General features: G+C 34.0%; 2 protein-coding genes across 2 annotated transcripts in view; one reads left to right on the plus strand and one right to left on the minus strand.

The window, feature by feature from the left end:
- Positions 1-15,354, minus strand: part of LOC123564333 (centrosomal protein of 131 kDa-like) — a 57,645-nt gene that overhangs the window by 9,390 nt on the left and 32,901 nt on the right. The gene's annotated exons all lie outside the window — the stretch shown is intronic.
- LOC123564334 (uncharacterized) lies at positions 4,745-6,813 on the plus strand. Its single transcript, XM_053536958.1, has 3 exons — positions 4,745-5,353; positions 5,588-5,727; positions 6,528-6,813. Exons 1-3 carry the CDS (start codon positions 5,287-5,289, stop codon positions 6,675-6,677), a joined length of 357 nt encoding a protein of 118 aa, XP_053392933.1. The 5' UTR covers positions 4,745-5,286; the 3' UTR covers positions 6,678-6,813.

Here is a 15,354-nt window from a genome sequence, read left to right on the forward strand (position 1 = left end):
GACCTAGAAAAAGAATAAATAAGTTTCAAAGCTATATGCCTTTAAATGATAGCTGTATGTACTTGCATGCAAAAACTTAACCAAGGTGTGACGCCGACGCCGACGCCGACGCCAGGGTGAGTAGAATAGCTAGACTATTCTTTGAATAGTCGAGCTAAAAATGGGTAAGTTTCATCAGCTGTGATATAGGAATATATTTGTTAATGTACATTAAACATGATAAATAAGAGGGGAAAAAGCACCAACAGACAGATTGTCAAACTGACAAAAGACTGACAAGATTCGTGATTGATAAAACCAAACATTAGAAGAATATTTTAAGTATCAACAAACATCAACAATATAAGGGAACTACTCTAAAATTATTAAATAATCTTTGATTTAGGCTACTAGTATATACCAATAAAAGAAGTTGTTCTTTGTTTCTAATAAAATCCTTTTATAGTACAGTTGTGATTCGGCCATCCGCTTCGCCCTAGGACATCTACCCCAAAGGACATAAGCACCCCCCAGGACATCTGCTCCTCTCCAGGACATTTTCAACCCCATCCCCTCAGTACATTTTCAACCCCATCCCCTCAGGACATTTTCAACCCCATCCCCTCAGGACATCTGCAATCAGGACATATGCTCCCACCTCCCTCATGAAGAACTAGATTGTTGTGGGTTCAAAATGGTAATTTTTTAAGACTTTCACTGTTTAATACAAGACATATCAGAAGTGATACCGGATATTGAAGTTAATAACTTATTCCATTGTTTTTTTCAATCTCCTTTTCTCCTATTTAAAACAAAATTTTATGAGTTTGGTTTGTTTTAACTGTTCCGTTTCTTTTGCATACCTTGTGTTGCCAATAAAAAAGCTTAAGTTGATCTGATAATAATGAGGTTGGGTTATCATTCAACAAGGTCAGTCAGACTGCTACAGCTGGTCAACAGGACATTTTGATCATTTATCTTTCAGTATTTTGTTGGGTCAATGCTTTGTTGTGTTGATTTTTTTCTGTCAATGTTTTGTCATGAACCCAGTAAGAGTAGGTGGACATCTAGCTAAACTTTATCACATGCTGGGCCAGTAACAACAACACTTTTTATTTCAATCAGCGTCTTTTTCCCCGAATTATCTTCTCTTTTATGTATGTTAAACATTTAATGTATGTTGGTTGTTTAAGAAGCTGGCTTACATAATTATAGAACATCTCCAATAATGCTAGCCTAAGATATATCCAAGTCAAACCGAGTCTGCTATTATTTTGCTTGGTTGCATTTGCTTGGTTGGATCTTCTTATAGATTTTATGAACTATCACAACAGCAATCTTTAGTGCTTTGTAGCCGCTGTAAAAAATCCCCCCTTATTTGGATTCAGTGATGTTATATTTTTTTGCCATCTGGGATCATGGAGTCCATTCTATATGTATGTAATAGAATTTCGCTTAAGCTGGCACTAGGGGGCATGAGGGGTGTTGTACTTTCCATTACCTCTGATGAATAGACTCAATCAAACGGAGTCTGCTATTATTTTGCTTGGATGCGTTCTATGCTTCCAAGAGATTTTCTTATAGATTTTATTTACTATAGCTACACAATGAAATATTGGATCATATTAAAGACAAGTCCATGACATTATGTTCATCATGTAAGCAAGTCTACATCATACTTCCATTATGAAATTTTGCCTTGACACTTGTAAGTATGTATGAATATAGGTGTATGAATTATTAATGATCATAAGAATCTAACCACATCACTTTTTTTATCAATTTCAGTTATCAGCTCGGTGTGTATTTATGCTTAGGCCTCACACAATTAAAAAGTTGTTCATTGGATTTGCCGCTTGTATATTTTCAGAAACACAAAAAAAATTTCTTTTTTCTTTTTTGACTTGTGCTCGCCCCATTGAAAAAAAATCAAGCCAAAATTTGTTGGTGCGCTACATTTTAAGGACGTAACAAGTGTACAAATGCTTATAATTCCAGTCCCACATTGTTCTAAAATGGACTTTAATCACAATAAATACATACTATGCACACATGGTCTATAATATATCATAATGTTTATATTTAGTTGCATTTAAGTTATATCCCCTTGATGCAGTTATGCCATTTTCTTCAAATGTTTACCAAATTGTGTTCCTACAAAAAATCATATTTATTTCATTGAAAATCGGATGAAAAACTTTCTAATTTATTTGATAACATCAATCTACATTATTTTGGTAAGGGTAAATACATACTGTTGCATGCCACTTTTCTGTTTTCTGTTTTTCCTGACAGTCCAAATAATCAGCATTTGTATACGAAAGTGGGTGGGGTAATTAATGTACATTATGAGTTGTGTTAAGACCAGTTTAGATTTTCAAATTTTCCAATCCTCAAGTAGAATAAAGTTAATCCACATTAATATCCATTTCAGACTTTAATTGAGATTTTGTTTCAACAAATTTAATAATAAATCTGTTTAGAACACTCAACTTTTCTAAGTGCTTGTCTCTGAATTAGAGCTTTGCCAGTAAAAGGGGCATAACAGTCAAAAGCTTTGAAAGTAACAGAGCTACTGGACGTTATATAAACATAAACAAAACTATTCTAAGGTAAAAAGGGGCACAACTCTGTCAAAATTCAGAGTTATGGGGACTGTTTCTCCTGGTGTAGACTTTGATAGTAAATAACTATTTTAACTTTCAAGTCAAAAGCTTTTAATAGTAATAGAGATATTTGATCAAAAACATCGAAAAGTCATGCTAAAAATGCTACATTTTCATAGCAGTAAATATTCAAGTCACATATCTATGTCATGATTATGGTTTAAGGCTATGCATTGTTGTATATTACATATTTTCTAACAGCATTTTCAAAAGCATACATTATCTGATTACACTGTACTGTAATCCAATGTTATAACTTACTACCTTTTGAGTTTGCTTTGTTGGGCATCTGCAGGTCAAATTTTCTCAATCACATGTGAATTATTTTTAATGCACAAGGGTTGTACATTCTATTTTAAGGTTTTTATTAGTAAATTGACAGCCAAATCAAGATAAATATATTTTTCCGCTCTTCACTCACTCCTGATTTTCTCAAAAACAAAAAAAAATATTTAAATTATTTTTTTGCTCGCCGCCTCAATTTTTTCAGAAAAAAATCCGATGAACAACTTTTCAATTTGGTGTGGCCTTATTTATAGTTGTTGCCAGTAACTCACATTGGCAACTCCTCCAGAAGACTGTGTAAATAATTTTAGTAGGAGACCAGTGCAAGATGCAGAAGGGACTCTTATTACAGAAAATTCCCTGATTCTTTAGCATGCCAGGTATAAAACACCCATAAACAGGACTCTTATCGCAATGTTTGTAAATTTTTGTTGGAGGAGTAAGGGCTCAGACTCACTACCCTTGGTTTCTTGGTCATGACACTGGATAACTGTGACCACTCTCAACTATGCCTTCAGAAAAAATTCTGAATTTTATAATTTGTTTTGTTTTATTCAGTCTTATTTGTTTACACTATGCTGAATAGTTATAGCTGTTTCCAGCCAAACTAATCAATTGCCAACCAAGCGAAATTTGAATTTTGATACCTGTTATCAATTTCAGGTCTGTGCCTGGGTGTCCTCCAAATTGTAGTTATTTTTATTTATATTGAAAAATAGGCCTTAATTCAAAGCCTGGATGTTATTTTTAGAACATGTCTGGGTACTGATGGAGGTATTTTTTGTTGTTTTGATTGTTAGCTCATCTGATTTTTTGAAAAAAAATGATGAGTTATTGTCATCACTTGAGCGGTTGTCGGCGTCGGCGTCGGCGTTGCCTGGTTAAGTTTTATGTTTAGGTCAGCTTTTCTCCTAAACTATCAAAGCTATTGCTTTGAAACTTGGAATACTTGTTCACCATCATAAGCTGACCCTGTATAGCAAGAAACATAACTCCATCTTGCTTTTTGCAAGATTTATGGCCCCTTTTGTACTTAGAAAATATCAGATTTCTTGGTTAAGTTTTATGTTTAGGTCAACTTTTCTCCTAAACTATCAAAGCTATTGCTTTGAAACTTGGAATACTTGTTCACCATCATAAGCTGACCCTGTACATCAAGAAACATAACTCCATCTTGCTTTTTGCAAGATTTATTGCCCCTTTTGGACTTAGAAAATCAGTTTTCTTGGTTAAGTTTTATGTTTAGGTCAGCTTTAATCCTAAACTATCAAAGCTATTGCTTTAAAACTTGCAACGCTTGTTCACCATCATAAGTTGACCCTGTACAGCAAGAAACATAACTCCGTCCTGCTTTTTGCAAGATTTATGGCCCCTTTTGGACTTAGAAAATATCAGATTTCTTGGTTAAGTTTTATGTTTAGGTCAACTTTTTCTCTTAAACTATCAAAGCTATTGCTTTGAAACTTGCAACACTTGTTCACCATCATAAGCTGACCCTGTACAGCAAGCAACATAACTCCATCCTGCTTTTTGCAATAATATTGCCCCTTTTGGACTTAGAAAATCATTTTCTTGGTTGAGTATTATGTTTAAGTCAACTTTTCTCATAAACTATCAAAGCTATTGCTTTAAAACTTGCAACAGTTTTTCACCATCATAAGTGGACACTGTACATCAAGAAACATAACTCTATCCTGCTTTTTGCAAGAATGATGGCCCTTTTTAGACTTAGAAAATCATGGGTAGGACAATATTTCTATTACACTAAAAAAAATCAGATGAGCGTCAGCACCCGCAAGGCGGTGCTCTTGTTTTTAGATGCTATTTCCCCATTAATTTTGCCAAATTTCCAAAAGGTTTTAATAAACATGCTTAAATGTTTTGATATTGTTGATTGAATGTTATAAATATATGTTGAACTTTATAAAGTTTAATATCATTTTCATACCAGTAGATCAAAAGAATATTTATGAAAGTCTATTATTAGTCTATTATTAGACCGTAGTTACATACTTTAAATTCATTAAATCAATTATTGCTTCAATTATCAAATTCTTCTTAGGAACTATTCAACCAAGAACATAAATGATAACTGGATCAATTAACACCTTTAATTGAAAAAGAATGTCTTTAATCTTATCTTTTAAGATCTTTTGCTCTCAAACAAACAATCACTTACAACAAAAGTGTGTGTTTACATGTGTTCACCCAATTATCACTTAAACAATAGGATAAATTGTTAATTATTGCATGCAGAAAGGTATAAATTATGAAGTCAATACAAAACTAGTACCATTTACCGATAATTACTGAAAGACATTTGTTTAAGCTCCTACATTAGAATACATTTTCTACCATGGATTCATCACTTAGTCAACTTATTGCTGCTCATGACAACACAGAGAGGGAACTAATAACGTTTGGTAAGTATATTTCATACTTTTTCAATATCTTCACACAAAGAAAAAAATCTTTGATTTTGGAACAAATTAAACAGATTTCGATCATTGACATTTCCCAAGAATTCCTAGAATTGTTCCACCTCATTAAATTGGAATACCTCTTTTTATAATTGTAAAACATAGATTTCAAACACCCTTTAATTTGTTTTTATATTTATATTTGTCATAGCTATATATCTGCTTATTATATTTCAGATGACAGTGTAACCAGTCTAAGCCAGAAGATATTTTCAGCATCAAACCAGTCTGAGAATCTACGCCTGCTTCTACGGCTTTCTGTTACTGAAGGTGTCCAGGACATGTACACACAATTCCACAACAAAACCAAACAACAGGTAAGCATCCTTGTTACACCATAATTTTATATGTCCATCATAGAAACTTTGCTTGAACTTGTAGGTGGGCCTGTGGTCTAGTGCTTGACTGTCAATCCAGAGGTCCAGGGTTCGAATCGAGGTCCAGACACTGGAAATTTCTGAGATGCTCTGAGATGACTCCCACCTAACTAAGAGGCCTGTACTGGTTCTTCCCAGGAAAGACGACTTCGCATGTATTGGTGCTATACACTGGGCATGTTAAAGAACCAGACTGTCTATTCGCAAAGAGCTAGGCTAAGTTAGCCGAACAGGCCTGTATCTAAACACGATTTCTCTCTATCTGTTGTGGGGGCTTGATCTCACTATGTCCCTCTTGTCAGATTGCTCTGTGCCTGTACTAGGATGAATTTTGCTGTGTGGCTGTGTTTGCTATATGTAAAGTGTCTTTGAACGTGTTTATCATGAAAAGGGCGCTACATAAATCTGGTATAATAATAATAATTGTAAGATATGAATACTGAATACAAAATTGTTTGATTGACCCCAGGAACATTCTATGGAATATCCAATCAAATTTACTCTTGAAAGCCTGTCTCTGGAGCTTGACCTGAATAATACAAAGGCTCTGCAGAAACTCCATTTTGGCCTGAGAGAGAAATGCTCACAGACACAGTCTTCCTTCCAGCTGTAAAAGCTCCAATATTATGAAATTGCCTGTTTATCAAACATGCAAAGAAAATGTTTTGCACTACGTTATACTGTCACTCCAAACCAGTATTAGTTTTGAGTAAATAATCATTTTCATTTGTTTGTTACAGGTTCTGGAGAAATCACAACTTGAAACAGATATTACAATAATGGAGCACACAACAGCAATGCTAACACCATCTAGGGGAGGTAACACCAAAACAGACAAGGCGGCTGGGATATGGACTAGCGCTTATTGTGAGTTCTACAGAGGCTCTTAGAGACTATTAGTGCTACTTGCTCACAGACCTAACCAAATTATATATATATGATATATCAACATGTGTTACATGTACTAAAATATGATGTGCTTTGTTGAAAATGACGCCTGTTTTTGTTATGTTATTGTTAAGGATACCAAATAAATAAATAAAACTCATGCATGTTTCTTATTTCTATCAGATCTTCCATAAATGTCAAAATTAGCTATAAGAAGGTCCTTTGGAGGCAAAGGACAAAACCAAGCAAAATAATAGCAGGACCAGAAAATATAACAATACTGAGTCTACTTACAAGGAGACTTACAGGTGCCTCTTGGCACTTAAAGAATGCTCTTGTGATAAAACCATTTAGATACTTTGGAAGCATAAAATGCAACCAAGCAGCTTCACTGAGTCTGACATCTTTTCTGTTCTAACAACATCTCCAATAACCATGGCATCCCTAATTTCAAGACAGATTTACTGTGAAATTACTTAGCTTGTGGGCATGTAATTTTGTGGTCTTGACCAAAACACTATCTGTAGAGTACGGCTATACATACTTACAGTTCAAATCAATAAGAATGTTTGTCTGTTACACAAATTTTATTTCAGCGATGAAAAAAACACAAAATCCACAAAATCATGAGTCCTCGGTGATGTCACAGTATCACATCTTTCTACCTGCATAGAGGATTTTCATATAACTTGGCACAAATGTTTGCCATACTGAGACAAACTGCAGAATGCAATTTTCTGCTGTCTCAGTTCAAGGTCAAGATTGTTTGATAGGATTAAAGGTTAACAGGCAATGTTTTATGATGACCATATCTTTAACTTGTTGAAGGATTATCAATAACTTAAAACAAGTGATTGCCAAAATGGACATTGTGTAGAATGCAACTTTTGGTTTAAGGTCAATACTGTATACATTGTATAGAAATCAAAGGGCATGTAATCAGAATTTCATGTTAGCTTCATACTGACTTTCTCTTTTGAAAGATTTTATATTTACTTGGCATAGATATTTTCCATAATGAAATGACACAACTTTTAAATGTTGGTTCAAGGTCAAGGTAGTGAGATTAAAGGGCAGGTAATTAGTAATACATGTATACTCACTCCACATGTTTAACCCTATGAGCAGTTATTTCAAACTTTGCATAAATGATTCCCATGATAAGACAATAATTTTTATGGAGAACATAATTTTGGCTATGTAGGTTAAAGGTCAAGGTCACATGGTTAGGTTAAAGTTCATATTTTATCTCTACTGTTAAAGCTTAGATTAGTAGGAGATGTTTTAGTTATTTTATTTGCACTGTTTTCGACCATCATATTAGGTTTGCTTGCCATGAAGTAGTTACACCTTAAAATTTCATTTCCTAGTGTGTCAAGGCAAGGCAGTATCTCTTTTTTTGCTGCTGGCAGAGATTTCAAGTACAAGTGTTTGCTGTACTTTAGCAGTATTATTTAAAGCACTGGCTGTGCTTGGGTTGATAGTATGAAGGTTTGTCTGCAGTACCTTTGTCCATTGCTTCCTGGAGCTACAGTACTACCCTTTGTTTTATTTAGGGCAGAAAGTTTCTTTTGGTACCTTAAGTTTTTGGTCAGTTTAGATAGGGTGACTAGTATATAAATATGTAATATGCAGTCAAAATGTGTTTAATTAGATGTAGCTATATACAGCTAATGCATACAAATTCCAACGATTGTTGTGTTCCCAAAGTTGGAGCATTCCTGAGGTCACAAAGCTTGACTGGCTGCTATTGTTTACATTTGTCATACTGTCATATAAAAATATGCATTTTTTCCCCAAACTAAAGTATGCATGTTGCCATTATGCACTTTAGACAGCACCATGTTATTTACTCCTTTAGCATCCATTCTACTGTGTAATAACAAATCAGGTTTTTTTTTATCTAAATGATAGCTCAGGATGTTATTTTGCAGATGTATATTGCATTTCCATCTTCCATCTTTTTCTAAACTTTTACATGTATTTTATATCGGAGCAGAACAGACTGTTATTCTTTTTTCTTATTGGTACATGTCTATTAACTGGTCAGCACTTTACAGAGAATCTGAATGGGTACCATTAATAATTTTAACGTAAAACATATCTGATTAAATATAAAACTAGAGCTACCATTAAAGGGGATTAATCCCTACATCCATCAGATGCCATTTTGATTCAGGGGTTTCCGAAGTAAAATGTTGCGATCATGACTTCTAACCATCAAGTGTGACCTTGACTTTGAACCTGATGGATTGTAGGACATTTGCCCCCCAATGAAAAAATGTACTACCGGACATTTGCCCCCCAGTTGAAATGGCAGATAGGACATTTGCCCCCCACTTCTTATTTTTAGAATGGACATTTGCCCCCCAATATTTTTGTCCTATGTGCCAGTAGATATACTGTGTTTTATGTTGTTTTATTATCAAAATTACTCTAAAAGGCAATTTTCAGTAAAAAAAAAGTATTTTATTGATAAAAATTTGATGAATATGTTAATTATATTCAGGTGTTAAGGTAAATAATAGCCTATTATTGAGTGATAAAAGTGCTCATAACAATGTAATAATTTTTTAATTTGTGCAATGTTTTTAACACTCAGACTTGTTAATTTGGCAATTATCTACTAGAAAGATGTAAGAAACAAAGACATTGTTATCTACAGTATGATAATTATCTTCTACTAAGTTCCTAAAAAATCACTGGGGGACAAAAATATTGGGGGGCAAATGTCTGTTTCAGAAATAAGCACTGGGGGGCAAATGTCCTATTTACCATTTCAACTGGGGGGCAAATGTCCAACAGTCCACTTTTTTATTGGGGGGCAAATGTCCTGGGGGGCAAATGTCCGGATCCCTGATGATATGCGTTATGACATTCTGCATGTCGCCTGGATGGGGTTAACAACTGATGCTACTTCTATAAAAATCCTTCCAGTGATTACGAAAATATATAACGGATATGAATTTGAGCTATTTGATCTTTGACCTCAAAGTTTGACCTTGACCACTGATCAAGTGACCTGGATTGAGTGCTGATACAGTAAAATTTTGATACCAGTTTTATGAAAATTTTCCATGCAGTTAGATGACATGGAGCTAAGCTATTTAACATTGACCTCCAAGTTGTCCTCGACCTTTGACTGAGTGACCTGGGTTGTGCACTCTGCATGTAATCTTGATGTGTAAAACGATGGTTGTGATGCTAGTTTTATGAATTAAGAAATTTTGGAGCAGACACAAATACGTACAGACAGACAGATGGAAGGACATGTAGACTCCAAAACTGCCCCCCATACTTTGTATCTAGGGGTATAATAAAAGTTTTATGTCAATGTTATTCCAGCCTGTTTAAATTAGCAAATCTGCTGTAAGAATATGATGCTGATCATAACTTTTCATATGATGGAAAGAACTGAGGTTTTCTTAAATTCAATAAATGTTACCTTTGAATATATTGTGAAGACTTGAATATATTTGGTTTGGTAAATAACTGCCTATGTATTTTGCTAATTTTATACTTTGCTCTTGTGCAAGTTTTATCACTGTATTTCAATTTCAAATGGCTATATTGTTTGTTTTGTTTTATTCATTTTTATTTGTTTACGCTGCGCTGCATAGTTATGACTGTTTCCAGTCAAACTAATCAATCGTAGGCCCAGCGAGATTTGAATTTTGAGACCCGTTCCCAAATACAGATCGATGCCTGGATTGATTCCAAAGAATTAGATTCATATGATATAGTAAAAAGGGGACCTTAATTCAAGGCCCGGGTGTTAGTTTTGGAACATGTCTGGGTTTTGGCTGGAATATTTTATTGTTTTTGTAATGTTTTAATTGTTGTATCCCCTGAATTGTGTTTAAATTGTCAAAATATTGAATAGATTATGAGATATATAATTAAATTTATTAAGCATTATCATCCAGGGTAACGACCGCGATTACCTTTCTTACACTCATGAAACGCCAGAGAAGAACTGCCACTAACCATGAACTATATCTATACTCTTAAGCTTTATTTTATTAATATTAAAACTTTAAAAACTTTAAAACTTTAAAAACACATTTAAAAAGACCATTTATAAACGTCCGATTGTTGTCAGTACACAGGTTATTTATAGGTTACACGCCACGCCTACTGCATAATTGTGTCATATCAATAAATATGCTTACTCTATATGCGCTAAACATTCAATGTACTTTTTGCGATACTGTTTTATTATATGTTTTTAAATTGCTGTCATTTTGTCATTTTTTAATGTTTTTCCGATCTGTTTTTTGCACTTTCTAGTCTAGAGTCTATATTTAATGATACTTTCGGTATTACCGGGGGGTATTTACTTTACTTATTGTATAAAAGAGTTATTTACGATCGCGCTGTATGAAATTTTACAGTTGATTTTATCAAAATTCGACCGTTTCTATGTGATTTTGCTTATTTTTATTTCATTTTCTAAAAATGCCCTAGTATTCTAGCTATATATGTTCTTTAGCAATAATGGATTAATAAATGTCTTACACGCGAATCCTGTGTACCTGACGTCTAAATTATGCGTTAGAATTTTTACCTAAAATTTACCTGTTTACCTGTTGTTTGTTTACCATTGTCTGTTTCCGTCTGCACGTTTACTGGTCATCATTACTACTGGATATTCCTATGGTGGCATCTTTCCGGTACCTATTTCCTCGGTCTGGGTATTGTTTGTGCCACCATAGGTCCCTACCACATAGGTACACCGCTGGCCTAACTTTAATTTAATTTAATACATGTATTTGATATTTTATTATTTCTAATATTATTAACCATGAATTTGACTTGTTTAAAATTTGGTTAAGATAGGTAAAATTTGTTAAAAGTTTGATAAAATTGGTAAAATTGGTAAAATCAGAATCGGCCTTTGCCGAAAAACGAAAACACAAAGACTTTTGTTTCTGATTTTTATTATGCCAAAAGGGTTTAAAATTTTACTTTAAAATTATATTAAAACTACATGTAATTGGATAAAATCAGGTGACTATCCTTACCAAAAATATAAAGGATGTGCATGGATATGCCCCCTGGTTTTTTAAAATCACAGTCTAAAATTAGCCTTAATATGGCTTAAAATTATGTATATGTTTAAAATTAAAAGTTTTTAAAATGGTAATAAAGTTTTATGCCTTTTTATTATGTAATATAAAATATTATAAAATAACCTTGTATATGTACATAGAACTGGACTAAATTTATAATGTAAAATAATAAAATTTATAATAATTAAACTTCTTTCTGGCTTTTCTTTGGTATGTTTCATAGACAATCAGCTCCTGATACTATGTTATTTTTTAATTGCTATTCATAGTTGCGGCCAGACCACACAAAATTTATTAGATAGCGCCTTTCACCCTGAGGATATATCGCTTGTATTGACGCACCAGTGCCGTTAAGCCTTACATGGTACCACCAGACGGGGTGCATATACAAGCTCAACCCCCCTGATTATTGACGCCAACTCTTTTGATCGAAGTTTATGATTTTAATATGTGTATACACGTTTCCCCTGAGTTATATTATCTCTATTGACCGTACCAGTGCCGTTAAGCCTTACATGGTACCCCAGACAGGGTGCATATAGAGATTCAAACCCCTTGGTACTTTGTGATATTAAATTAAGGCCAAAGTTATAAAATTAATTGTTTGGTCAGGCCCCACCTATGTAATGTTTATGTTTTGATTATATTCTGTTCAAATAACCTATTTTGGTGATGAAATGTATTAGGAGGCTACGACCTGCTGCTCAACTTCCTTTGGAGGGAAGAGGAGTGTTTTTCTGTCAATACAGACCAACCCTCTTTTGGGGTTCCATTTTCGGACCCTTGCTTTGCTAATTGATTGACCCTTTCGTTTCCCATAATGCCTACATGACTCAGGACCCATATTAGGGAAACATGTATACCTATTTTATTGAGATGGCTGATTTTATGAATAATGTCACTATTATATCAGATCTTGATTGTGACCTGCCTGTACTTATTGATTGTAGCACAGACAAACTATCTGTAAATATAGCTATGGTACTGGGCCTGTTTTCGGGTATCCATTTCAGTGCAGATTGGATGGCTATTGCCTCACACGTGAACATGGAGACCCTAGGGTCTAGTTTAAGGGCCGATGAGCAGATTTCTTTGCCATAGGGGTCAAAGACAACAAAGGCCGTGCCAGCTTTATTTTCGCTGGGATTTTTGCTTCCGTCTGTATAAATATGGTGAGGTGACCTATAATGCTTCATTATATGCATTTCTGTTATATTTTTGGCCTGGGTGGTATCTTCTGTTTTATTAATGAAGCATTTAAGGCTTAAGTCTCGGACTGTGACCTTGATCCCAGCATTATATGAAAACACCGGCTCTTGTACATTTACTTCATCTAACTGATATTTATCTAGTAACCTATTAACCTCTCGAGTGTACGGCTGTGTTCTAAGCTCTTTCCTACCAGTGTGACCGTTTCTAACCCTTTTGATGGTACTAGGGCAGTCTTTCACTGCTTTGATTGTATTATTTATGGGCAGATTTTCACCTAGACGGCTTGATCTGGCCCAATATTTGAGCATATTGACCTCTCTTGTTAGATCTAATGGTAGCTGTGCCGTTTCTACTAGTACTGCCATTTTATTAGTTGTTTTATATGCTGCAATGACTACTCTTAGGGCCTTACTTTGTATTACATCAAGCCTTTTTAGTTGTGATTTGCAGGCTGTCAGATGGCTATATTCATATTCGAATTGATATATATGTGTTACTTCAAGGAAAGTTTACAAGATAAAAATTAAAAAAAACATGCCTATTTTTGTAAAAAAAATCACTGATCTTCGAAAGATCAAAAGATAATTACTTTCAATAATTTCAAATTATCACATTATTAAATCATATCATCAGATCAATTATAACAGAATTCTTTCATGAATAACAAAGTTAATGGTGATCCAACTAAGTATTTAAGTGATAATTGGATCAATTAACACCTTTAATTGAAAAAGAATGTCTTTAATCTTATCTTTAAGATCTTTTGATCTCAAACAAACAATCACTTACAATAAAAGTGTGTGTTTACATGTGTTCAATCAATTATCACTTAAACAACAGGATAAATTGTTAATTATTGCATGCAGAAAGGTATAAATTTTGAAGTCAGTACAAAACTAGCATCATTTTCTGATATTTACTGAAAGACACTTGTTCAAGCTCCTACATTAGAATACATTTTCTACCATGGATTCATCACTTACTCAACTTATTGCTGTCCATGACAACACAGAAAGAGAACTAACAGCTTTAGGTAAGTATATCTATCTATCTATCTATCTTCGTTTACTGCTTAACTCCCCTTTCGGGTATTATTAGCAGATGCACAGTCAGTGCAAGGGAAAGATTTTTACAGAAGTATTGACAGCGAGATGTCAAAGTGACACTGAAAACAGTTAAATATATATCAAAGGCCTGAAGGGCCTGAGTCGGCTAAAGATTGATGTACTGACAGTATAGTCTACCAGTTTCAGTTTGTTTTTAGTTTTTTTCTTAAAATATCATAACACAGCTCGATATTTACCCAAAATATTATATCCGGATACCATTACACTTTTCTCCAGTTTTAACAATATATTTTACAAATTGTGATGATACGAAGACATTTAGCAGCAATTGGCAGTATCTGACATTGAAGTTTACGGTTAAATTACCTCTTATTTAAATCTTTTCATAAAAAAGTTGTTTCGTTTCGTGAAAGCAGCCAAACATAGACGATCTACTTTCGATTTCAAAAACTACAAGAAAATACAATTTAATGTTTCGCCGATTTGTTTATTTCTCGAAAAATAAAAATTAAAATCAATTTTAATATCAGTAGTAACTAAACAAACCAGTAAGAGCTTCTTCTTCCGATAATTTATCCGTTTACTGACTGCAAAATTCAACCCACGCAAAGTTTATAGAAATCATACGATGCGTGTTTACGTTCAATGTGGGAGAATTAAGGCTGATTGGCTATGTTACCTAACGCATCCAGACGATTCAGATTTTGTTTTTAAAAAAGCATTGTGTGCGTTTCTGTAATTTTATATACGTTTTTATACGCTTAGAAATTATTAGACATGCGTATTTGCATTATTTCTATGCGTAATTTACGCTAATACGCATCTTATCTGGAGCCCTGTGGAACTATTTTTTGTCTTTCGCTGGATGTTACCCAAGCTTTGTAAGCCTGCGCAATTCTTAAAATGCACATTTATGCTTGATGAGTTACATTCGAGTATTGCACAATTACAAGTCATAAATATGACAGATTACATCGTATATTGGTCATAGCAAAGGGAATTGACACAACTTAACTTCATTCATGCAGTGAACTGTTTGAAGTTTGAGAAATCTAATGGAACTACATCCCTTCATGTGTTATTCGGTACATTTAGAGAATCGCTGAACAGCAAGGACTCGTCAAAAGGCTTTCAGCCTTTAGCCGACTCAAAAATGTTAGTTATACAGACAAGAGTAATAAAATCTGGTTGAAAAACACACTTTGCTACAACTAATTGCATGTATGTTGGCATACTGCCTGCTTGAAAGATTCAAGCATGGGCAGGAGAACATTTCAAATGGGAGGTTGTTCCATAAGACCAGAGAACTTGGAGAAAATTTGTAATAA

The sequence above is a fragment of the Mercenaria mercenaria genome, chromosome 2 (assembly GCF_021730395.1).
Source record: "Mercenaria mercenaria strain notata chromosome 2, MADL_Memer_1, whole genome shotgun sequence".
NCBI lineage: Eukaryota > Metazoa > Mollusca > Bivalvia > Venerida > Veneridae > Mercenaria > Mercenaria mercenaria.